This window comes from Nicotiana tabacum, chromosome 7 (genome assembly GCF_000715075.1).
Source record: "Nicotiana tabacum cultivar K326 chromosome 7, ASM71507v2, whole genome shotgun sequence".
In the NCBI taxonomy this organism is placed as follows: Eukaryota; Viridiplantae; Streptophyta; class Magnoliopsida; order Solanales; family Solanaceae; genus Nicotiana; species Nicotiana tabacum.
The window spans coordinates 70447560-70473726 of record NC_134086.1 but is presented as its reverse complement, the minus strand read 5'-3'; the positions used below and the strand labels follow the sequence as shown (position 1 = coordinate 70473726).

General features: G+C 35.9%; 2 protein-coding genes across 2 annotated transcripts; one reads left to right on the top strand and one right to left on the bottom strand.

Moving 5' to 3' along the window:
* The first annotated feature begins 1512 nt into the window (after nt 1-1512).
* LOC142182544 (uncharacterized) lies at nt 1513-2784 on the top strand. Its single transcript, XM_075256771.1, has 2 exons — nt 1513-1749; nt 2016-2784. Exon 2 carries the CDS (start codon nt 2044-2046, stop codon nt 2629-2631), a length of 588 nt encoding a protein of 195 aa, XP_075112872.1. The 5' UTR covers nt 1513-1749; nt 2016-2043; the 3' UTR covers nt 2632-2784.
* Nucleotides 2785-4994: 2210 nt separating this feature from the next.
* LOC107808023 (uncharacterized) lies at nt 4995-24187 on the bottom strand. The gene is made up of 5 exons (XM_016632498.2): nt 23912-24187; nt 22528-22917; nt 9722-10260; nt 9551-9611; nt 4995-5615 (listed from the first exon to the last, which is right to left on the bottom strand). Exons 2-5 carry the CDS (start codon nt 22898-22900, stop codon nt 5167-5169), a joined length of 1422 nt encoding a protein of 473 aa, XP_016487984.1. The 5' UTR covers nt 22901-22917; nt 23912-24187; the 3' UTR covers nt 4995-5166.
* Between the last annotated feature and the right edge of the window lie 1980 nt (nt 24188-26167).

The window sequence follows — 26167 nt, the reverse complement described above, 5'->3', positions numbered from 1 at the left end:
CATCATTATCATCTTCTTCATCCTCATCAGATTCTGCCATCAGTGCAAATATGGAATCATATTCTGCAGCGTTGCTTTCAACAGCCATCATGGAGGTATCTCCTTGTTCATCATCACCCTCAGATTCACTAGAGAAAATTCCCTAGGAAGCCAGAGCTTTCTTCACAATATTATCAGCGACATCTCTTCTCTTGAACTTCCTGTTGGGGACCGGGTTCCTCTTAACCATCTTGTCAGCATTGTGTTTGTAATGGTCATGCTTGTGGAGGTTACAATCTTTGATGCAATGTCCTGGCTTTTCGCACTTGTGACAGCAATCGTATTTGTTAGTGTTTCTGCTAGAGCTGCCATTATTGGGAATGCCTCCATTTCTACGAACCATTTTCTGAAATCTTGGTGGTCTGTAGGTTGATTGACCTTCTTCAAAATTTGGTAGAGCATCCATGTAGATTCTTTCTAATTGTTAGCCTTATAGATAGAATATGCTTTGATACCAATTGATGAAAACTAAGAGTCCACCAGACTGTAAAGAGAACCTGGTTCTCTATCAGTTCCCACAGAGCACACGCACAACGGTAAGTAAATAACACAATAATATTTTACGTGAAAAACTCTCGGCTCACGAGATTAAAAACCACGACCTACACTCGTAGGATTTCAATTTCACTAACCGAGCAACTTTAGATTACAACCTATTATAACCTAGGAATTAAATTTTTAATCCCTCACCTACTTGAAATAACTATATTGCAAGCCTCTTTGTAATAACTCTATTACAAAGCAACAAACCTTGACTAACTCTAGTCAAGAAACTAAACCAAATAGTAGTTTAAATCTGTCCTACAAAGATACTTCTTGAAAGTAGTATAGGATTACAAATGAAGAACAAATAACAAAGACTCAACAAACCTCGTGACTTAAGTTATCTTCAATCTTTGGATATGGTCCTTGAGGTTGCATCAGCTTTGTTCTTGAGAGAGGTGGTGGCTAGTACTTGAGAAAACATGATTTTTAGATTTGCAAGTGTTAGGTAAATAAAATTCCTTGCCTCATGTTGATAATATATATGTGTGTGAGGTCATCAAGAATGATAGAATCAGAGTTAATTTTAACAAATTAATTTACGTGTCTATAAACCATGATATCAAATTAATTTTGTATCCAGCTTATACTGTTCCCAGTCTTTCAATGCGGAGCCGATTAAACTTTGGCATGGTATTGACTAAGTTAAAACATGAAGGTGCTGAGATCAAGAGGTCTCAGGTTAAATTTCTAGTGAGGTGCGAGTTTGTGTCAAATTGGTACGTTGGTATTCTCCTATTAATGTGCGATAAAGGACATCAATTTGCACCATCATTAGTTTCATGTAAATATTTGGAGTATGTATCTTCTATTACTTGATACCAAAAATAAAAAAAGAATTATGCGGTGTTTCAATTGTTTATTTTTATTTTTTATTTTCAACAGATTAATTAGGATTTAATTTTTGTTATAAAATGAATCCTTCCTACCAATTCAGCAAATTTCACCTCTCCGCAAAAATTTGCCACCCACAAAAGCATTACAAGAAAAATAAGACACCCCTACTTCCTTTGCGTCTTTGTCTCCCTCTTTTATCCTTCATTTTTCATTTCCTTTTCATGCAATCCTCTTCTTCCTCTTACTCCTACTGGTTTTTCCTCTCGAAATCCCGATACCTACTTGCAGAGGCAAATATGTAATTGAATATATATTACTTTATATACATAGGTATATACCCCCTTTATATATTCAATTACATCTGCATTTTTTATCTTTCATTATTTTTTTTTCATTTCCAAGAATCTCTCTTTTTAGTTACCCATATAGCATACACAATTACGTAACCCAACAAATTCCCATATAGCAAACACAACTACGTTTGATCTTTTATTGTTTTCTCAATATTTTGTTCATTGTTAATTTACATGAATCTAGTTTTACGCAGACTCAAAATAGTGAATTTAATCAAGGTTTGGATACTTTTGGTATTATAGGGCCTTTGCTTTTCAGCAGATTCATAGCATGAGGGTCCATCCTATGTCCATGAAACGAAACATTGCTATTCGTGAAGGTATTTATCCCGGTTCCGGGTCGGGTTCGGATCAGCGGGAACAGCTTTTGGCGGTAATGGAAGGAAACCCAACGAAGAAGCTACGGAAACTGCCGCACGTATTCGGGAAAGTTCTAGAACTTCCGTTCCGTTCCGATGCTGACGTGGCGGTGGAGGAAGGGCCGGAATTCTTCCGTTTCGTGGCGGAGATGGAATTTGACGATGGTGGAGAGAGCGGAGGCGCCGGAGCGGGAGGCGGCCTGAGGGTGCAGGCGGTGGAGATTCATCCTGGGATTACGAAGATCGTGGTGAGAAATGGTGCGGGAGATGGCGGTGCCGGCGTCTTCTCCGGCGGGGAAGACGAGTTGTTGTTGGAAGAACTGAAGGTGGACACGTGGAGGTTCAGGTTGCCGGCGACGACAAAACCGGAGCTGGCCACGGCGGTGTTCGTGGATGGTGAGTTGATTGTGACGGTGCCAAAAGTTGATCGTGGCGGTGTAGATTTCGCCGACGGTAAGAATGTTTGGGGTGGCGGTGGCCGGGTTGTTCTTGTACAGTAGCCAGAAAAAATAAAAGAAAAAGAGACATTAATAAGATTTTTATTCTCCAAAAATAATACTAATAATAAATTGTTGTACATTATGGTTGTCTCGGGAACTTTATTCTCCATGTATGAATACTACTAATATTCTATCATTTGATTTTATTTTTTACTGTTTTCTCGTTTTTAAATCGTCTTCCCTCTCTCCATTTTAGTTGATTCTCCATTCCCAGCTTAACCTGATTATTTTTTTTTTAAGAGAAGAGTGTAAAATACGAATCAATTTAAAAACTTTTGAAAAAAACACATGTGATATATATTTGTATTTGTATTATAGTTTATGCGGAAAAGGGCCAAAATTGTCCCTGAATTAATGTCTCGGGGTCAAATTTATCCTTCGTCCGCCTATAGGTCCAAAAATGTCCTCGATGTTAACATTTTGGCCCATTTATGATCTTTTGACTAACAGTCAACTCCCAAATAAAAATAATATTTATTTAATTATGACGTGACAACTTCCTATTGGCCCTGCTTAAAACCCATCTCAAATCCATTTAATAACTCACCCACGACCCAAACACAAACTCGCCCGGAAAATTTCATAATATTAGCGGGAAAATCATTTTGGGGTGTTTTTCTACAAATTGTTGGCCACTTCTGCTCAGGTTTACAACCTTCCCCTTTGATACTTCTGATCAGGTTCAGGAACTCCTTACCATGAGAGCCTCTTAAGGAAGATGTGTGCTGAATTTTTGCTCACATGGTGCGAGACCAATTGCTAACAAACGTTCAAAAACCGAATTTTCCATCGTGTAAAATGGAGCAATATTTTCTTGATACAGAACTACAAAGTCATTGAGCCACATATTTTCTTTGGTTCCATTAACAACAAGGTCACGTGAATGCAGTACCAACCAACGTCGCCTAGAGCATTAAGATCGGGCTTCACACAAGTGTCATTCTTTAGAAACTCTAGGTTAGCAAGAAAAGTAAAAGTGATGTAGGTGTTAATTAATAAAACAGTCATCTTCAGGGATCTATACCGGAAGGTCAAATCCATACTTGATTAAAGCGTAAAGACAAATTGGTAGGAAAAGGGCAGCATGATCATAAGCCTTTGTTTAGGTTCTCAGAACTCCATTCAAGTTTCAATATTTGCATCAATTCAACAGAAAATACTAGAAGCTCGTAAGTTTATGGAATATGCCACAAAGGTATTAAAACAACGCATTGTCATCCTACCAGTGACACCCCAAATAAGGACAGCCAGAAGAGACCTTGATTTTCTTGGTAACATTGTGGAATTTTCGAGCGGGTTAATGTTTGGGTCATGAGTGGGTTATTAAATGGAGCTCGGGTGGGGTTTTAAGCAGAGCCAATAGGAAGTTGCCATGTCATAATTAAATAAATATTATTTTTATTTGAGAGTTGACTATTAGTCATAAGGACATAGTGAGCTAAAAAGTTAACGTCAGGGTATTTTTGGATCGATAGGTGGAAGGAGGATAAATGTGACCCTAAGGCAATAGTTCAGGGACAGTATTGGTTCTTTTCCTTAGTTTATATAATACAATTGTATTAAAAATCGTGAAGGTGCATTCTAAGGACTCGTTACATATAGAACTTTATTATTTGCAAATATTGAACTCCAATATTTCGATAATGATTTGACCATTAGTATTTATTGAATTTCAGTATTTGAAATATTGAAAAAAATATTTCAAGAGTATTTCAAGTGAAATAATGATTTTCATTCATAAGTCTCCAATTTTATCCAAGTGAAATTCATGTCCAATGCCTAAATTTTTATTTAAAAGAAGTGAATATTCCTTCCATTCATTTTTACTTGTCCGCAATGAACGTTGCACTTCCCTTAAAAAATAACAAAATAAAGTATTTTTTACCATAATACCAATAATAACAATAGCATTTCAAAAATCTTAAAAAGTAATTTGGGAATGAGTAATTAACGATAAGGGTAAAACAAGAAAAAATTATTTTTCTCTTGAATTATTAAAATGGACAGGTAAAAGTCAGGATTTATAGTTGGAAAATGATGAAGAAAGGACTAAACATTGGATTCTTCTATTCAATTCTACCCTTAATTAATTTTCCCTTGCCCAGCAGTAATTCCTATTTATTCAAGTACAATCTGTTATCTGTTCTTCCTCAGGATGGATTGTAGTAGCTCTTCCATTGATCTAATGCTAAAATTTTACCCCACAAAATACATTATAAGTTTCTGCCTTACATATAATTTCTGACTAGTGACTTTCTTTTGACAGAAATTAATATTTTGTTAAATCAGGTTAACTTATTCATTTTATGATCTTCTCACCAACATAAATCAACTCTAACTTTGAAAGATCAAGATAAATCTGATTTTATGGAAATTTTAACATATGGACTAATAGTAATGTCCTCTATCTGGAAAAAAATATACACGGCCTAATAGTAGTGCAACTGTTACAAAGAAATGACTGAGGCTCGGAACAAAATTTTGGCATAACATGGCCAGGGCGTATTTGTTGTAGATACAAAGGGCAGAGCTTGCTTACGACGATTCTGTTTCTAGACCAAAGTAATCCCTGAGTATTTGCTTCGAAATTCTTCCAAATCCATTTTGCACTTGTTTCATTTCCTTGAGTGTCGAAATTTCTCGCTTTATTTGGTCTACTCTTTTCAGGACAACATCAAGTAAGGTATCTGTTTCAACCATTGATGTATGGCTTGATAGATCTGATCTTTCCTTGTCAAGCTGTTCATATAGATTCATGATATAGTTCTTTTGAGCAAAGAGCTTTTCCTCAGCAAGTCTGTACTCAAATTCTTGAGACTTCCTCAATGCCTGCAGTGTTTGATCAATCTCATCCTCAAGCTTAAGGGATTCGATGCGATGGTCAAAAGTTGAAGTCATCTTTTGTGGTGAAGATCTTTCGCTAAGAATTGACTCTCCATGGTATGTAGACACACATGTTCCTGTGTCATGCTGAGATGTTCCTCCTACCATCAAAAGAAATTTACATACGTGGAAGCTTTAAAGAGATCTCAATACTGAATGCAGCTTTGCAAGGAGGAGAGAGATTTGAACAGAAAGCTCTTGAACATAGTTACTAAGTCGACTAAATGCTTTTACAATGAAAAGATAAATCTCAGCATACACAAACATCAACATGAGATACAAAAAAGAAAAGAAAAGAGTTCATATAAATTAAGATGACAATATGTTTCATATATCTCAAAACTCGTTCAGTACATTGTGACGTTCATAAGCCTTGATGGTACCGACTCATGACTCCAAAACGATGAGTTATGCACATCGTACATACTATAAGAAGAGTAATTTGTAGATGGACTAAAAGCAAATAAAGAAGAACCAAAGAGTAACTAGCTTGGTGTAGTTAAAAAGACATGTAAAGCTGAAGCTAGGTGCGGTGTAGGATGGACGTTTTGTCTTCAATCAGGTAGCATTTTGGTGCAAGCACCGAAGCGCTCAAGTGTACGCTACATGATGAATATAACTGGAAACGGGATTTATTAATAAGGAAACAATATGAATGAATATATTAGTTATAAATATTAGGAATAGATTTATTTAGTATAAGAAAATAATCACTGAATCTGACTGAGGTAAGACATTCAATATTTGAAATAGAAATAAAACTGAATATTTGCATTGAATCTAGAAATCAGCTCCGTAAGAAGCCCCCGTCTTTTAGGATCTAAAACATCCTAAATGACATCAGAAACCAAACATGGAATGAACTGACAAAGGATTCTGAAAGGCATATAGACAGTTTAAGTACTGACCTAGGATTCTGAAAATACCAAAGAGAGAAAATCCAGTGAACGTGACCTACTGCCAACATCATTAAGGCATGATTGCACTTCATGCTTATCAACAGGAGCACAAGAGCAATAAATGATACGAGCACGGCTAGGGGTTCCTGCCAAACATCATGCCAAGAGAGCATTGGATGCCATGGAAGGTCCCAAGTAAAGACTAAGTCTGTTTGAGGAAGGTTTTGGAGATTGGCAGAATTTGCAAAGGTTGTGCGACCGCACTATAGGAAACCAACCTCACAGCAATTCAGAATTCAGGATGTGCTGAATTCGTGAAGGTTGTATGATGACCGCACACTGTGCCCACAACCGCATGCACCAGGGTACAGATTTAGGAGTTCATTGGACCGCATATTTAATTCGTGAAGGTTGTATGACCGCACACCATGCCCTCAACCATACGCACCATGTCCGGATTTAGAAGTTCATTGTTTTAAGGCTCATTTCAGGTATTAACCTAATGGGCTTGTTTGCTTAGTTATCCTAGACTATAAATAGGTGTTTAGTGTTTACAGCTTAAAAAGGAGACAACTAAAGATTATTAATGAATATTGAGTCCTGAAGCTTTACCAAGAAATATCACCTAGTGAGTTGAAAGACTAACGTTACCGTGGGAGTGGGGAGGACTTGGAGTGAAAGACCTTAGGGTGTTCAATAAACTTTACTTGATAAATGGTTATGGAAATTTGGGATAGAGGAACATGCTTTTTGGAGGAGGTGGTTGCAAAAAAGTATGGTACCATTTATTTATTTTTTAGTATGGTACCATTTATGGGGGGTGAAGGACTAGAAGTATCACATTTTCATTTGGGTGCAAGCTTTGGAGGAGTATTATGAACGGATGGGAAGAGTTCCACGGCCAAATTATATCAAGGTGGGTGATGGAAACAGAATTAGATTTTGGTGACACAAGCGATGAGGAGAGAACGTTTTGAGAATTGCCTTTCCAATTCTAGCCAAAAAGAATTGACAATGCAACAGATTCAAAGGATACATAAGGAGGACGTGATTTGGGATCTTACATTTGGAAGGAATCTACGAGATTTGGAGATGGGTGAACTCCAACGTTTAGTAGAATTACTCTACAAACAGAATACATTGCATGCCATGCATGATAAGTGGAGATGAGAGACGGGCAAAGATGGACAGTTCTCAATCGTATCATATTACCAGAAACTTTTGGTGATGGATGAAGTGGAGGCTCGCCAAATTTGCTTACATGTAGAAGACTCTAGGTTGATAATTTTCTGTTCATATTATGCTTCAGTTGCAAGATGTCTTTGGAATTTGTAAACAATGTAAAGCACAGAAATAGGCAAACACAAAGAGAGTAATGCATGCGCATATACGTATCTAGTCGTGCATTTATATACATCAGTCTTAGTGTACGCGCATTGCACGTGTACCCTATATCAAAGAAAATAATTTTTTGTAAAAATAATAAAATGGATGAAGTGGAGGCTCGCTTTCGGTGTCTTGTATGATAAGAATGTGCCGCTGAGACTTAAAGGTAAGTTCTACAAGGTTTTAGTTAGACCGACTACGTTGTATGGAGCAGAGTGTTGGTCGGTCAAGAACTCTCATACCCAGAAGTTAAAAGCAACTGAGATGAGGATGTTGAGGTGGATGTGTGGGCATACCCGGTTGGATAAGATTAGGAATGAAGTTATTCGGGAAAAGGTAGGAGTGGCCCTTATGGAGGATAAGATGCGGGAGGCGAGGTTGAGATGGTTCGAGCATGTTAAGAGGAGAAGTAGAGAAGCTCCAGTTAGAAGGTGCGAGCGGTTAGCCTTGGTGGGCAACAGGACGGGTAGAGGTAGGCCTAAGAAGTCTTGAGGAGACGTTATTAGGCGAGACATGGCGCAGCTGGAGCTGACTGAGGACATGGCCCTAGACAGGAGGGGGTGGAGGTCAAAGATTAGGGTAAAAGGTTCGTAGGTAGTCCAGCGTTTCTCTTTGTCTTACTCAATTCGCTAGCATTAGTGTTAGTATGATATCTTTTATTCATAGATGGCTATTACCAACTAGAGTTTGACTGCATACTTGGTTTCGATCTTATTTCATCTTGATGTTATTCCTACTTGTTGCAATTACCTTTTCTTCCAGGGGTAGGGGTAAGGCTGCGTACATCTTACCCTCCCCAGACCCCACTCGTGGGTAACTACTGGGTTTGTTCTTGTTGTTGTTATTGTAAAAATAATAAAATAATACTTAAAATATGTATTTGCGTTACAAAGTGAAAAATTACCAAAAAAAAAATTGCAAGTGCCGGAAAATAATAACTGTTAATCATGTTTAGAATTTTTCGAATCCACTCTAGCAATTTTTCCTCTAGTTTTTTCCCATAATTGCTTCATTGTACAAAAACGTTACAAGAGTAGTATTTGATTGAAAGGTAAAAAAGGTCATTCGACTTTACATGAGGCCTAGCTAAGTAAGTGCGTTTATTTCAAATTAATTTTACAAAATCAGAGTCTGATAATTTACCAACAATTAAAAAGCCTTTACCCACAATTTACTCAATTTGTGAGAATGCTAAAACTTGTACCCTTATCCTAATCATGCATTAGTAATCACATAATCCGAACTCGACAAATACTGATGGCAGAAAACTTTTATAAAGAACATAGAGATCGCAACAATTCTTTTTGAACGTGGGAGTTGTATGAACTTGCACTACTCAAGAAGAAATCAAGTTATAAGAATGCTAGGATAATCAATAGATGGAAAGTCAAATAATATATGGTGTCAAAGTCCAGTAAAATCTTATTGATTTTAAAGTTCTAAATTTTAGGACTTCCTACAAAGTGTAAATAAGAAAAAATTTAATGACTAAAATTTTAGTCGATTTCAAAGTACTAAATATTAGGGAAACAATCAAATGACTATTTTGTTCAGTGTGAACTCTATTTTAAAGGGGTAAAAAAGACAAACGACATTACGCTAAAGCTTTCGTGTTTTTAATATAGTATACATTCAATAGTGAAAACACAAGAAGCATGTACCCACATAAACAGATAACTCGGGCAGGTATAGATACATGAGCCAAAGGGAAAAGTGACACAAATAAGAATTAAAAAGGGCAGAGAAGGTACCATTGGTGTCCATGAATTCTTCTTCTTTGAACACATCTCTAATGCAGGTTCCCTTGTGAAGCTGATACAAGATATCATAATGGTCAATCTGGTCAATTGGAAACCCCATAAAGGCAAAAATAAAAATCTTGGAAACAGAGTACCGTTCATCTACCTCTCAGTCAGCTATACCTTTGCCATGGCCGATTTAATATGATGCAACAACTGTTTTGCATTTGTTTTTCGAGATCCACGCAGAATGCAAATGCCAACACTCAAAATCTTCTCAATGTCATCACGAGAATCAATTGATCCACAAATGTTTAGAAGCTTCATGACATGCGAGACCAAATCAGTTCTTGAATCACAGCGTCGACAAAAATACTCTGCATCCAAACCGATGCTTCCTCCAACTGTCCCAGCCATATAAGCTCGTAGAGCGCAGTCTATATGGGCTATGTGTCCACAAATGTAACCATTAACACCTGTTGCTTCACACCTAATGTAACTATACCCACCATAAGCAGAACTAATAGTTTTACAACAAAGAATACAACAACAATCTCGGCAAAAACCAGGCTCACTGCAACAAAGGTCACAAATCATGGTCTCTGGACTAGGATTCTCTGCTACTAAACTGGCACACACACTGTTACCAGCCTTACAACTGCTGCTTCCAAAATGAGAATCAGGTTTCATGCCTGAAGATGTGACCTCAGCATACCAGCCACCTATAATTTTCAGACAAAGAAGTCAAATTTGAAACCATGTCACAAATAACTCGTTTAAGCACAACAAGAAACACTAAAAGATTTGCAATCCACTGACAGACGACAGCATTCAAATTTATAATCAAAGAGGAAATTCACTCAAAATGAGAATTTCAAAGATGAGCTAAAGAAATAGATCTTTACGAGCTTACTAGCTAGTTGTAATGGAGAGATGGTATGAAATTTAAAAAAGTAGCTTCATGCACATCCTCAAAGTGAACTTAAAGCTCCTCAAAATTAATCAAGTTTTTTAGGTTTCACCTTTGAAAAATCTGCAAAGTGTATCAAACGGTGCCTTTAAAGTAAACACAATCAGTACAGAGGATTAAGCTAGATTGTATCAAGTTATATCCATTTTGATGCAAAAAAGTATATGCAAATGAGGCAGAAACTTGACTAGATTTCATGGAGTCCCTCTAAGAATATAAGAGGGGCTATATTTTTGGCTCACTTGTACATAAAACCCAGCACTACCCAGCACTACCTTTGTATTGTTTCTGAACACAATTATTACCATTTCAAAAGAAAAGTAAACACAATCAGTTAAATTATCTGCCACGTATAAATGGCCACGCCAAATGTGGTATGGAGAAGAAGTAATCAACTACTCACTCCGCCCAAAAAATAATGACATAACCCGTATAAAGTCAAAGTATCTATTTTAGTGTGAACTAAATATCAGTTCCTCAAAATATTTTAAACAAATATACATATTTGAGAACTATATAAAAGTACTCCCTCTATTCCATTTTTATGTGGCATCCTCTCCTTTAGGGACTGTTCCAAAAAGGATGGATATTTGGATGGAATTTAACTTTACATTTCAATATTACCCGTAGGGGTGGTTTGGTTACCCGGTGGGATAGAATAGACAAGGATATCCCTGGGATATCCCATGGGATTAGCTATCCCACCTTCTATATGGGATAGCTAATCCCGTCATTTTAGTATAAAATTTATCACACCACTAGCTAATATTCATAACCAAACATGGGATATACAATCTCATATTCTCGGGATAAGCATCCTTATCCTAGTAACCAAACAAACATTCCTGTTATTACAAAAGCATGTCAATAAGGGGTTGTTTGGTTACTAGGATAAGGATGCTTCTATTAGTAAACGAGAAGGTGGATTAGGAATCAAAAACCTTAGGAAGCAGAACAAATGTCTGTTGATGAAGTGATTATGGAGGTTTCCTAAGGAAGAACAAACACTATGGGGCAAGGTGATAAAGGCAAAATATGGAAAAGAAGGGTTTTGGATGACCAAAGAGGTGAAGAACCCTTATGGAATTAGTCTATGGAGATCAATCCGGAACTTGTGGCCAAACCTTTTTCATGGCTTAAGTCTTAATGTGAGGGATGGAAGGAAAACGTTATTTTGGGAGGACAACTGGCTAGGAATTGGAAGTTTGAAGAACTTGTTCCCTGATATTTTTACTTTGAATCAGCAACAAGGGGCAACAGTTAAGGAGTTATGGGGTATTGAAGGATGGAACTTGACATTCAGAAGATTGTTACAAGACTGGGAACTACCTACAACAACTGAATTTTACAATACTTTGGAACAATGCAGAGGATTACAAGAAGGGGAAGACACTTTAGTATGGCAGAAACATAGCAGCGGGAGGTTTACAGTAGGATCAGCTTATAAAAATCTGAATCGGGTAGGATCTCAACTCAGCCTATGGCCTTGGAAGCATATCTAGAAAGTCAAAATACCATATAAAGTGGCATGCTTTACTTGGTTGGTGGCTAAAGAAGCAGTACTCACTCAAGAAAACCTCATGAAAAGAGGTTTATCAATCTGTTCTAGATGTTATTTGTGTGGCCAAGATGCAGAGACAATTAGCCATCTGTTTCTACATTGTAGAGTGACAAGACAGCTGTGAGAGTTGTTCATTAACATCAGGGGCATCCGATGGACTATGCCAGGAAGAACCTATGAACTTTTGTCTAGCTGGAACACGGGGGGAGCTCTACATCTAACAAAGATAGATGGAAAATTGTCCCAGCAGCCATTTGGTGGACAATTTGGAAGGAGAGGAATGCAAGGTGATTTGAAGATATAAGTAGCCCTGTACAGAAGATCAAAATGAATTGCATTCTTCTTTTTAGTTTTTGGTGTAAAGCAGAATATATAGATGACTAGGATTCAATCATAGAAGTCTTAGGCTCCTTGTAAGAAGAACAAGTTTAATTCTTGTTTTGTCCTAGCTCTTCTTGATGTAATCTTGGTTCCAGTACAAAATTTGTGCTGATGATTTATTAATATATTGGATCTGTTACCATCTCAAAAAAAAAAAAAAATAACTGGAGTGTCATGGCTTGTTTAGAACTACAAGTTTCAAAAGTTTTTTTTTTCTTTTTGGAACTCTGTGCTCTTGCCACATAAAATGAAACAAAGGCAATACAAGGAAAAAACCATAGTCAAGGAAAAAGTTTTTGACTCTTCAAATAGTAGTGTCACATAAAATGGACGGAGGAGCATTAGTTTGCCCTTCTTGCTTGGAAAGACTTCATCCTAGGATTCTCTTATCCCTTGTTCACTTCAACCACCTTTTAGCGTGTGTGAGGCATACTAGTAACATTTCATAAGGGAGATCATAGCAGTCTCTTTGTTGAAATTTAAACAAAGTTGTGTGTAAATTTTCCAGAGAGTATAAGTGACAAAAAGAAATAAATACCAACCTTATTATTCATCGTGGTTTCAGTCCAACAACTTATAGTACCTTATTTGAATTACGTTTTAACTTCCATGGATAAAGTATAGGCAATAAAGGAGGACGATTGTAGTAGCTTCACAATCAATACAAAAATAAACTAATTATGAGAATTCATTGAAAAATGAATGGGCCTAAAACAAAATGAATACAGATGATTCATATAACTGACCCTCCCCCTCCCCCAAACTATAAAATTAAATCCCTGATGAAGATAGACGAGGATGTCACACACTGTATAGGAGTGGGGTGGATGAAATGGAGGTTAGCATCTGGAGTCATGTGTGACTGTGACAAGAAAGTGCCACCGAAACTCAAAGGCAAGTTTTATAGAGCGGTGGTTAGACCGGCCATGTTGTATGGGCTGAGTGTTAGGCAGCTAAGAATTCTCATACCTAGAAGATGAAAGTGGCAGAAATGACGATGTTGAGATGGATGTGCGGGCACACTAGGCTAGATAAGATTAGGAATGTAGATATTCGGGAGAAGGTGGGTGTGGCTCCCATGGACGACAAGATGTGGGAAGCGAGGCTTAGATGGTTCGGGCACATGCGGAGGAGAAGCGTAGATGCCCCGGTTAGGAGGTGTGAGCGGTTAGCATTGGCAGGTACGAGGAGAGGTAGAGGACGACCTAAGAAGTATTGGGGTTAGGTGATCAGGCAGGACATGGCGCGACTATAGATTTCCGAGGACATGGCTCTGGATAGGAAGGGGTGGAGGTCGAGTATTAGGGTTGTAGGTTAGGAGGGAGTCAAGCGTTTTTTTCCCCCTTTATTTGTTGTTCCGGTGGCGGGGCTGGCCTATTGATGTTTCGTTGTGGGTTGTTAGTGGTTTATGAAATTTCCTCACTATTTCCTAGGGTAGTATTGTTGTTTATAGTTATTGCTTTTACATCTATTTTTCTATTCATTACGATGTTGTTACTATTTTTTTATCTTCTATTGCTGTCACTGATCTATTGTCTTTGTCTATTTTTCTTCTTCTCGAGCCGAGGGTCTTTCGGAAAGAGCCTCTCTACCCCTTCGGGGGTAGGGTAAGGTCTGCGTACACTCTACCCTCCCCAGACTCCACTTGTGGGATTTTACTGGGTTGTTGTTGTTGTTGTTTGTTGTTGGTGAAGGTTAAAAATGTTCTCTTCACTTTCCTCTCTGACTCGGGAAATATGCCTTTTCTTTCTCTCTCTCCTTTTGATACTCTATCCAGTAAGGCCTCACTCCAGCTAAATTAGATTTTATTATAGGGTAACAAACTTTTTTCATCTCAGGGGACAAATCTTTTAAACTTATTAACATTAGGGATGCTCAAATTAGATGGTATTCACTCATCGAGAGACGCAACTGTTTTACAAGCAGAATTAGCATTGATGAAAAGAATCTACTATGGGTTTGTAACGCTATGAAGCAAGCATCAAGTCTTTATGGAAGATGGGGAAGAACACAACAACCATATCTTTACTGAGTATATATATCAAATTACAACATCTATGGCAGATTTGTGAGTAACAAGAAACAAGTGGTGATCATTCTGGAGGCAGAATAGAATACAACAAAGGCTGGATTGACATTGCTAAGAAATTACTTCGGTTCTTAGGAAGCCACAACAATCATGGACCAATACGCAATCTCCATCACAAAAAACCTACTTAGAGGTCGCAAGAATCGAAAGCTAGCTAGCTATTCCAGTGGCCCCATCAACAAAGTTTGAAGATGTTACACACCCATACTCCGGATGCCTGATAGCGATCTCCGATGATCCATTTTAAAGTAGCCCAAATACAAAAATCATACTGAAATGGTTCCTCAGCATATGGAAAACGAGTGCAGGACTCAAAGATACTAATAGATCACAACCACTTTCTGTTTGAGTTTCCATGAAGACATGAGGTTGTTGGAATCAGCGTACAGAATTGGTTTTGGATGGTAGACATTTGCATCTGAGTAGTGGATGCCAAAAGTTGGTACAATCTCTACTGACAGTAGGTCGGAAGTTTTCTGGGTTAAAACATTTGGCATTCCTCTCCATGCTATCGAAGATAAGTGTGGTGGCTACATTGGAGCAGATGAAGATTCAAAGAATAGAAAACATTTTGTCTGGGCTCGATAATGCATTAGAAACCCCGGTAAGCAACTTCCAGCGAAGATGGAAATAGAATTGGGGGATTGAGATCTGAAATCTCGATAATGGCAGAACCCGGCCATCTCTAACATACATCTGACAATGCACAGAACCTATTGCAGCAGTGATAAAGGGTTGTAACACTGTGTTGATACTCTGACAAGGAACTTCTCAATCACTTGCAGATTTGAAAGTCTAACTGAAAATTTTAAGTGGGCTTTCACATGGGTGTATGGTTCTCATTCCAATCACGAAAGGAAGGAACTTTGCAATGACTTGGCAGCAGATAGAGGCTTATAGTCTGATCAATGGGTAATTGTGAGTTGTGGAGATTTCAACGTATACAACTATGAAAGTGAAAGACTAGTTGTACTAGAAAGACTAGTGCAATGAATAATATCTCAAACATAATATTAGAACTAGGCTTGATCTCTCACTAAACGGAGCACAATACACATGGTCGATAGGGAAGAACCTCCCACAAGCATCCAGAATTGCCAGATTTCTGATTTCACTTGAATGGAGTGAAGGATTTAAAGTAGTGGTTAGCAATGCCCAAGGTAATTTCAAATCACAAACCAATCATCCTCGAAAGGTGAAGACGGGAAACACACCTTCATACTTCAAATTTGAAATATGTGGACTCAAACTAAAGGCTTTATGGAAATGGTAAAGAAATGGTGGCAATTTTACACAGTATTGGCTTCCCCCAGATTTTACCTTTACTTAAACTCAGATCCCTAAAGAAGGACATAACAACTTAGAATAGATATATATGGAAAGTTAGAAAACGGAAGGAATTAGGCACTTGATGATTTGAGGCTCTTGGATCAAGTTGCTACTCTCTCGATGAAAAGCTGGAAGCTTTCAATTTAAGACTTGAACTTCATCAGATTGCACTAGCTGAAGAAATTTCTTGGAGACAAAAATCAGAGGCTTATGACTAAGAGAGGGAGACAGAAACACAAGTATTTTTGGAGGACATGCTAACTCTCAAAGGAGGAACAATTGCAGGACAAGCTCATGGTGGGAGAGGAATTAGTTGAAGTTAAAGAGTAGATCAAACAAGAAATTCTGGATTACTACCTGGATGTACAAGGAAAGGAATTCATGGAGACCCACACCAGAGCTTAGGGGTTATCCTATCATCTATAGATGAAAAAGAAGGCTAGAATCACTTTTTGAGAAATTAGAAATCCTAACCACCTTAAAGTCCTGTGCTCCTAACAAAGCACCAGGCTTTGATGGGTACACTATGGCCTTTTTCCAAAAGGCACGAGACTCTATTAAAACAGATATCATGGAGGCTCTTAATCAGTTTCATCATAATTTTTATACAGTGAGATCCTGCAATGCTTCCTTTATTGTCTCAGCTGCACATCAACATGCTTAAAAGCATTATCTACCTAGTTAGAAGTTCAAAACCTGGAAGAGTTGGAATCCTTTGATGCAAAACATGCTCCCTCTCCCCAACATATCTAGGACTGCCTCTAGGAGCCAAATTCAAATCCGCCTAGTTATCTACCTAGTTAGAGGTTCAAAACCTGGAAGAGTTGGAATCCTTTGATGCAAAACATGCTCCCTCTCCCCAACATATCTAGGACTGCCTCTAGGAACCAAATTTAAATCCATTAGAATTTGGAATGAGGTCATTAAAAAAGTGGAAAAGAGACTTGCAACCTGGCAATTGCAATATCTCTCAACGGGGGCAGACTCACATCGATCAGTAGTGCCCTTGATAGAATTCCCACTTACTATATGACTCTATACCATATGCCAAGCTCGGTACTAAGCAGCAAGATATGCTAAGGAGAAGGTTCTTATGGGAAGGAAATAGTGAGACTCACAAATTCCGATGGATTAGATGGCCAAAAGTCACACAGCCAAAATCTTCCGGGGGACTGGAATCAGAAACCTTAAGCTTCATAACAGATGTATGTTACTCAAATGGCTATGAAGGCATGGACAAACTGAACCAGGATACTGTAAGGAGATCATAGATGCCAAATATGGAACTCCTAGTGCCCTAATAAAAGTTCAGGGGCTTAGGGCATCTCCAACCCTTCCCATTTCTCCATAATGGGAGTATTTTTTGCCATAATGGAGCTCCAATGCTCCCCCATTTTTGCCTCCAAAATGGGGGATGAATGGTGTTACTCCAATTATGGAGTGACACTATTCATCTCCTCCATTAGGCCATCTCCAATCTTACCCCATTTCCCCATAATGGGGGCAACTTTTGGGGTAATGAAGCTCCAACCCTCCCCCATTTTTGCCCCCAAAATGGGGGATGAATCGTGTTCCCTCAAATATGGAGGTACACTATTCATCTCCCCCGTTACTATTCATGTATATTTTATTATTATTTTATTATTTAATCTTTTAATTTATCTCTTTATATATACCTAATTATGTTTATGTAATACATTTATAATATTAATTTTACATCTTACCTTTGGCGCATAATTTGCTAAATTAATTTCGTGCATTTATTATTTTTATGTAAAATTGTAAGTTAATTTTATTATAAGTTATAATTGTACAAAAAATATATAATCATCTCAAAAAATGAATGGTGCAAATATAAAATATTAGATGTTGCTAAAATTGAAAGGTGCGAATATAAAATATTAGATGTTGCTAGAATTGAAAAGTAAAAATTGAAAATACATTAAATGAAAATACATTAAAATTGGAAATACATGACAATTGAAAATACATTAAATTAAAATACATAAAAATTGAAACTACGGTAAATAGCATAATAAAAATTGAAAATCAACGATTTCAAGAATTTTTAACTCGACATAGAAGAATTAAGGACAAAGATGCTCATTTTGCAATTCGTAATGCATTAATAGATCATTTATGAGAGAATACTAGAGGTTGAAGTTGAATATTTATGCAGTATTTCGAATGAATTTTATCGTTATGTAATATGTATTTAATTAATCTTGTATCGCAATGATTTCACTTTTATTTGAATTATTAGTTAATCTATAATAATTGCTTACAAATTATATTATTTAACATTTTATGGAATTGTTTTAATGGAAATTACAAATTAATGAAAATAAAAGATGGAATTTGTTTAATGAAAATTAAAAAATAAAATTGAAATGAAAGACAATAATATAATATAGAAGAGAGAGAAGAATATTAAAAAGTTTGGGGGAAAAACGGGGGAATGGTTGGAGTAAGTTCCCATTTTGGGGACCAAAAATGGGGTAAAGGTTGGAGATGCCCTTACTATTCATACTTATTTTATTATTATTTTTATTATTTAACTCTTTTAATTTATCTCTTTATATATACTTAATTATGTTTATGTAATATCTTTATAATATTAATTTTACATATTAACTTTGACGTATAATTTTGATAAATTAATTTTCGTGCATTTATTACTTTTATGTAAAATTGTAAGTTAATTTTATTATAAGTTATAATTGTACAAAAAATATATAATCATCTCAAAAAATGAATGGTGCAAATATAAAATATTAGACGTTGCTAAAATTGAAAGGTGCGAATATAAAATATTAGATGTTGCTAAAATTGAAAAAGTGAAAAATGAAAATACATTAAAATTTAAAATATATTAAATTAAAATACATAAAAATTGAAACTACAATAAATAGCATAATAACTTAATATGGAGGTATGTCGTTTGGAGAAAAGAAGTGTTACATGATATAATAACTACATGTACTATATACTGCACAACATGATAATAGAGGATAAATGTGATCTTAATGCACCAATTCAAAATGATGTGGAATGTCCACCTCCAACAGTAGAAATGTTAGTAGATGAAAATCAGCAATTTGAGCAATTTTTAGCTCGACACAAAAAACTTAAGGACAAAGATGCTCATTTTGGACTCCGTAATGCATTAATAGATCATTTATGGGAGCATACTAGAGGTGGAAGTTGAATATTTATGTAATATTTAATATGAATTTTACCATAATGTAATATGTATTAAATAATCTTGTATCTCAATTATTTCACTTTTATTTGAATTATCCGTCAATATATTTAATCTATAATATTTGCTTATGAATTATATTATTTAAAAATTTATGGTATAAAATAATTTTATATTAAATTATATGTAATGAATATGTAAAAAAGATAAAAAGATAGATTTTCTTTAATAGAAATAAGAGAATAAAATTTAAATAAAAGATAATAATATAATATTGAAGAGAGAGAAGAATATAAAATGGAATATTCTTTTTTGGAATAAAAAATAGAGTAATGGATGGAGTAGATTTACTGCATTTTGGAGTTTAGTGCATTTTGGAGGAGAAAATGGAAGCAAGGGTTGGAGATGGCCTTATCGAATTGGTCTATGGAAACATAGAGCAACTTTCAAAATGATTTCTTTCAGAATACATCTTTAACAATTGATAATGGTCTACATCTTAATTTTTAGAAAGACATATGGCTTGGTAATACAGCACTAAAAGATTCATACCTAGGATATACCATATTTCCTGCTACTAGGATACAAATATTACCCAACATATAGAAAACATCTAGAATCCTGTGTTTATAAGGAATCTTCATGATTGGAAATCAATGACTTACTTGCTCTCCTAGCCACACCGAAGGATTTCAAGACGGAACATCAACCACCCACCAGGATCATACAGGGAAATTCCAAAGAACCGAAGATTACAACCAAAGAAGGTTACAGCCTTATGTTCTCTTAGAACGGAATGCTAGAGGACTGGCCTTGGAAACATGTCAGGAGAACCACATTACCACTTAAAGTATCTTGCCTCACATGAACTTCCCTCAATGAAGCTTGTTTAACACGAGACAACTCTTTTTTAGCCCCTTCATAGGAGCTCCCTCTATTTTGCTCCTTGGTGACTCGATCCCACAACCTCAAGGTTGGAGGTGAAGGGTTCTTACCACTTCAGCAACCCTTTCTTGTCACACAAGACAACCTTAGCAGTAAGGGTGTTCGTCAGTCTGTACGGTACGGCACTTAGTCATTTCGGTTCAGTATTTTCGGTTCTTAAAATGATATATCAATACCATGCCTAACTACATTCAGTATGGTTCGGCTTTTCACCTTTAGGTTTCGATTCCGTCCGGTAATTTCGATTTATTCGGCTTGAATATTAACTAGTGCATACAACCATAGACTGTAATATTTTTAATTAAAGTACTCAATGAAAACGTTCTAAGCTTTACTCACCTGACTGTTGATAAAATCTCTGTCCAAAACAATCAATTATCAACTAAGAGAAAAAAGGTACATAGAGGAATACATTTGATCATTGGAAATATCATGTTACTTACTTAGAGTTAATTGTTGAAATTAGAGAATACAACAAGGACTAATCCAACATATGCAACAACAATACAAGAGTAACGGAGTAAAAAACACCCTAAAACCATTGAAATATTACGTTAAACTGCTTGACAACCAAAAAAGTAAAAATCAGAATCTGCATCCTACCTTGTTCCTCCATTTTCCTAAAGAAGTACATGGGATTTACTACCAACCTCAACATGAATGCCAAAGAAAAGTATTGTGTAACTTAGTATGTTAATCAATAATATGTGTAATGTGTAACTCAGTATATATTTTGGTACGGTATCGATATTTCAGTATTATTTTTTAAAATACCAAATACCATACCTAATACAAAATTATTTTAAAAACTTAAACCAAATATCATACCAAATACCAAAATACCGAACATATACCAAAATTTTCGGTTTCGGTACAATAATTCGATTTACCATATTATGCACAGTCCTCCTTAGCAGATGGAACAGTGTCTTAGTCAACAGATGCTACATGTGCCAACAAAGCTCAAAAAGTGTTAACTAATCTGTTTTTTCATTGCTCAGTTGCTGTTGATATCTGGTATTTCTTCCTTTTCATTTTTTGCCTATTCTGTGTCAGCCTCAGTACATCAAGGAAGGCTATATCAGCATTTTTCAAAGGTTGACAAAGTCATCAAAAGAATATGGAAAATGATCCCAACAATAAGTTTTTGGTGTGTTGGAATGAAAGAAACTGCAATTATTCTGATGGAATCTCAACTCCAACGCATACCCTGAAAACTAGATATTTAGTTCGTTTGTTCAGTTGGAGCTCTCTTACCTTTAATAGTGCTGACAATTTTTGGACTTTGTTAGCTCCCTAATTCTAGCATAGACACTCTTATAATAGAGCTAACATGCTTTTGTCTTCTGTAATCTGGCATCTTCTTGATGCCCTTTCAATGATACATCTTACTTCATAAACAAAAAAAAAGATTGTTTGATAACTTTAATTGATGGAAGATTAGCTAGGTCAAGAGACGATCGAACTATATGTGTATTACTCGTGTATAGTATTACGCCAAAAGATGCGGTTAATACAGCCAGAACCACACCTGTAACCCAAGTAAATTCGCGAGGATTTTTAAATCCGCCGGTGAGTTGAATATGAGGGCTTGAAGACAGCTTTAGAAGAGTGCTTGATAGAGACCTTAACGCTAGGGATAAAGCCTTTCTTTCATAACCAAATGAAACTGTCTAAGGTGAGGATCCAAGACTGATGGGTACAGAATCCGGTGGCATTTTTTATTGATCACAAATCGCTTTTTATCGCACTGTACTCCTTTTGCAAGATCAACTCTTAGATGCGAAAAATCAAATGATGAAGGGGGAAATGAAATGTCGGATTGAATCGTCTTAGCCCTTTCTAATGAGCTAATGAACTAGACACCATTTTTCTCAAGAAAAACTAATGAAATAATGACTTTTTCTTCCAGAATAATTTGTTGTTAGTATAGATATATATATTTAATACTCACTCTGTCCCATTTTGAATTGCACCTTTCTATATTCAGATCAATTTAACTTTAAACTTCTTATTTTACCCTTAATGAAATAATTTTATAGTCACAAAAATATCTATGGCATGTTCAATATATTTTCTTTCTTTCTTGAACTCTATGTCGAGTCAAATAGTGTCAGATACATTAGGATGAAGGGAGTATTAAAAGTTCTTTCTTAATTGATAATTTGATATATACATTTTCAGAATATCAAGTATTTTAGAATTGGCGTAACGGCATTGTTAAAGTTTAGCAAAATATAAATAGGCTCCCCAATATAGAGAGCTCAGCAAACATGGCACAAAGCCCAAGACAAAGTTACACATGGTAGAGCTTAAGATTGGTACTTTCGTATAGGTGCTCCGAGCTGCATAATTTTGCCTTGAAAGTGGTTATTTTTCTTTTTGGGATGAGGTAAATTTTCCTTGAAAGTGGTGTAGACGCATTGAGCTATGTCTAAAAGTTTCTTACTAATTCCAAAAACAGAAGAAAATTCAACGTACTAAATGACCAAAAAGCCATATCAAATCCAACCTTGTAATAGTTTTGACGGAATCTTCCAACTGAATGATGCAAAGAATTCCTTGATATCTACGCTTGGAAACTCAGACCGGATGTATTGTTCCACCGAAAGCCTACTTGCGAAAGCATTTCGCTTTCCCCGAAGACGTTGTGGAAGATACAGATATCTATCAAGAAAGTAGCCAGCAGCTGCAATTCGTTTTCCCACCTTCCAGGCCCATTTGTCGCCTGGGTTCGGCCAATTTGCAGGAGCATATGGTAAACCTTCGCCTGAAGCATTGACAGAAACAGGATAAAGGTAAAGTCCATTTTTATTGGTACTAAGTGTATCTCCATTACATGCAGCAGGACTGTCAATCTCCACTGGATCATTGTTGGATGACATGTGGCTAGATGTTTTAACTGTGCAGATAGCCAAAGAAAAGTTATATCAGCTTAAAATCCAAGAAAGAAAAGGTTTGTCAAATTACAGTCTTACAGCAATGCATAATACTCGTTTAGCCATCCAGCAGAAGAATGACACATTTTCTGACGATTAAATAATAAAAGCAGCTTAAGATTAAAAAGTCAAAGCGGGCACTTATGCCTCTGTACAAAACGAGTTAGCTAATAATTGGACAAAAGAAAGAATACGATAGCAAAGAACATAGATAAAAGAATAGTCCACGGTATCTCCACAAAATCAATGTATCCAACTTGTCCTTAATTTTCTAGTCAGAAGGTGAACCTTGCAACTTGAAGCTATGAAAGTGACCCTGCCCGACAGAATAAATACAATGTTTAACGCGCGTTTTGGCAACAGAGATGTAGGTATACGCAAATGCATAGATATGTTATGTGTCCGACAGGAAATACTCCTTGCTCTGATAGATTTGACTTAGTTAAGGTTGTTGCCAATTGACCACAAGAACTTCCAGACAGTGATCATTACGAAATATACAGACAATGTATCCAATTTTCATTCTTCCCCTTATAATCGCAGCATCACATCCTTATGTTGGTGATTGACAAAATAAAGGCTCAAATTGGATCAATCTAACCTAAACAATGAAAACAGAGATAGATTGAAACTTTTCGCACATCTTCGGTCTCTGAAGGAGTAGTGGCATGTGTCTCTAGCTCTAGAAAACCTTTACATATAGCTAACCAAGAAAGCTTTACTTTACATATAGCTGACCAAAAAAGATTTACTTCAAGCAACTATTTTGCCAAAAAATGGCTTTATTTAATCCAATGGATCAAACTTCAAAGGCTTCAGTCAGTTGTTCACAAGCAACTTCTTTTACTTAAAAACAGTAAACACATGTAAATAAACTACATAGATAACAGCATTACTTTTCAAAGTTCACTCCTTTAAACCATTATCAACAAGCTCACGGTGGATTCAAGAGTATACCTGAGAAAATTAAAGGTAGGCTAGGGTTTCCGAATTAAAAAAATGATTGCCTGTGCCAACCGTAAGTCGAGGAATAAAGCCGATTCAGAGCAAATGTTTCATTACATATCTATGCATTCGCGTATACCTACAGTGGAATCGTAGAATCATAAAATTCGGAATCGGAAACCCTAAAAACCCCTTAGAGCCGAGGAATGTCGAGTTCCCCGAGAATAGCGGCCGCCGGAGATTCCTTCCTTGTGCCCCGACAGCGTTCCAAAATTCAAGGCGATGACTAAGCAAATAAGAGGGTTTTTGGGAGAATTTTATTTTTCAGTCTCATACAACTTAAAACTGGGAGACAAAAAAGTTACCTCATACAAAATAAAATTTTCCGTTTTTGGCATTTTGCAAAAAAAAAAGATCCACCCAATTTAGCGTATTCCAGTGTGTCCTTATATAACAATATTTTTTTTTATAAAAGTTAAATTTTTCCGAAATCAAGTCTCATATTCTATTATAATATATATTTTCTATAACAGCAATTCGCTATAACATCCAAAAATATCTATAACAAATGAGATTGTTATAGAAAGGTTCGACTGTAGTATTATATTTTATTATTTTGATATATTTAAAAATTTTGGATAAATTATATTATTTGACATAGTTTTATGATATCATGGACCAATAATATGAAAAATAAATTGTAATATTATTAAAAAAATTAAGGTACTTGGTAGACTCATTATATAAAAAGGTAAGGTAATGGATAAAATAGGATTATTTAATAATAAGGAAATGCAAGATGAGAGAGAAAAATACAGTAATGACGCGATCACACCAAATACGTTCCGTAAAATGACACTTTTGTCGTTATATAATGACGAATTTAACGATATGATACAATAAAATTTAATTAACAATCCAAACAAATATTGTATTTAAAGTAACAATACGATATAATACAACATGTAACAACCATTTAAACAAGTGACACGTCCAATTTCGAGTCAAAAGATGCAATGTTATTAGTATATGTTTTCTAAATTTACTAGTCTTAGCGAATGTGTTCGATGAGTATAAAATATTAAAAATTCAAATTAATTGTCAATAAATATAGCTCAAAGTAACAATATAAAACAAGAAAATAAATAATAGAATAAGAGAAAAAGAGAGAATTTTCTTAATTCATCAAGTGTTCTAGTGTATCCAATATGACATTTCATGCCTCTATTTATATTATTACACATAAGGTTACAAAAGGATTGTCTTAAACATGACATTAACAATTGGGATTGTAGGAGTTACAATCATAATAATGAGGAGTATTGGGAGATTATTTACATCATGGATAAAAGTAGTGGGAGTAGTGGACATCCACATTTACTAATAATTTACAACACTCCCCTTTAGATGTCCAAAAATAGATAATATGCCTCGTTAAAATATTACTAAGAAAAACCCCTGTGAAAAAAAATCTTAGTGAAGGAAAAAGAGTACGCATGTCTATAATACGCTGCTACACTCGCATTTTCGTATGTTAAAGTTTCGTCGTAAGTTAATCGACGTAAGTTCGGGAATGAGATTATTTTGAGATTACAAGCATTATGCTATTTCAAACACGTGATGAGTAAATTCGTGAAGGAGAGGGGGTAAGCAAATCAAAGAAAATGATTTTCGTCGAAGTTTGGTAATTTGGGATAAAATACGGCCCGAGCTAAAATATCCGCTACTTATGGACTAGCACCACACAAGGTACCACATGACCATGATAGTAAAGATGTATAAAGTGTGTTAAAAGTGAGTAATATTTTAAGTAATTTGAGATAATTCTTAATTATATGGGTAATTGGTTAATTATTGGGTAATGGGAGATTATCAAGTTAATCAAGAGATTTGTGGTTAATTAATAATGAATTTGGATAAGGTTTGAACCCATTAACGTGGCAGCCAAAGACTTTATATAACGTGGCTCTTGAATTCACATGAAATGTGGCAAACCTTGAAAAATATTTTGGCCAACTAAGCCACAAGTGGGGCCCATCCCACACTTAGTAAAAGACTTCTCAATATCAATAGAATTATGTTTGAATCAGAACACAAAGGATTCCAAACGTTAGCAACATGAATTCAGCAAGACTTCAACGAGATATCTTGAAACGAAAATTCTTCACGAGATTTCTTAGCATCTTAAGCAACGTGAGGTTTTGCGATTCTAAGGGAGTACTGTGCAACCTTTTCCAAGAATATCATACGGATTTTTTTCTACTCCAG

Coding starts and splice junctions, on each gene's coding strand:
- LOC107808023 (XM_016632498.2), bottom strand. CDS start 22,900: ATGTCATCCAACAATGATCCAGTGGAGATTGACAGTCCTGCTGCATGT. Junction 9,612..9,721: donor TTAAATCGGCCATGGCAAAG/GTATAGCTGACT, acceptor ATCTTGTATCAG/CTTCACAAGGGAACCTGCAT. Junction 5,616..9,550: donor AGAATTCATGGACACCAATG/GTACCTTCTCTG, acceptor TTTTGATGGTAG/GAGGAACATCTCAGCATGAC.
- LOC142182544 (XM_075256771.1), top strand. CDS start 2,044: ATGAGGGTCCATCCTATGTCCATGAAACGAAACATTGCTATTCGTGAA.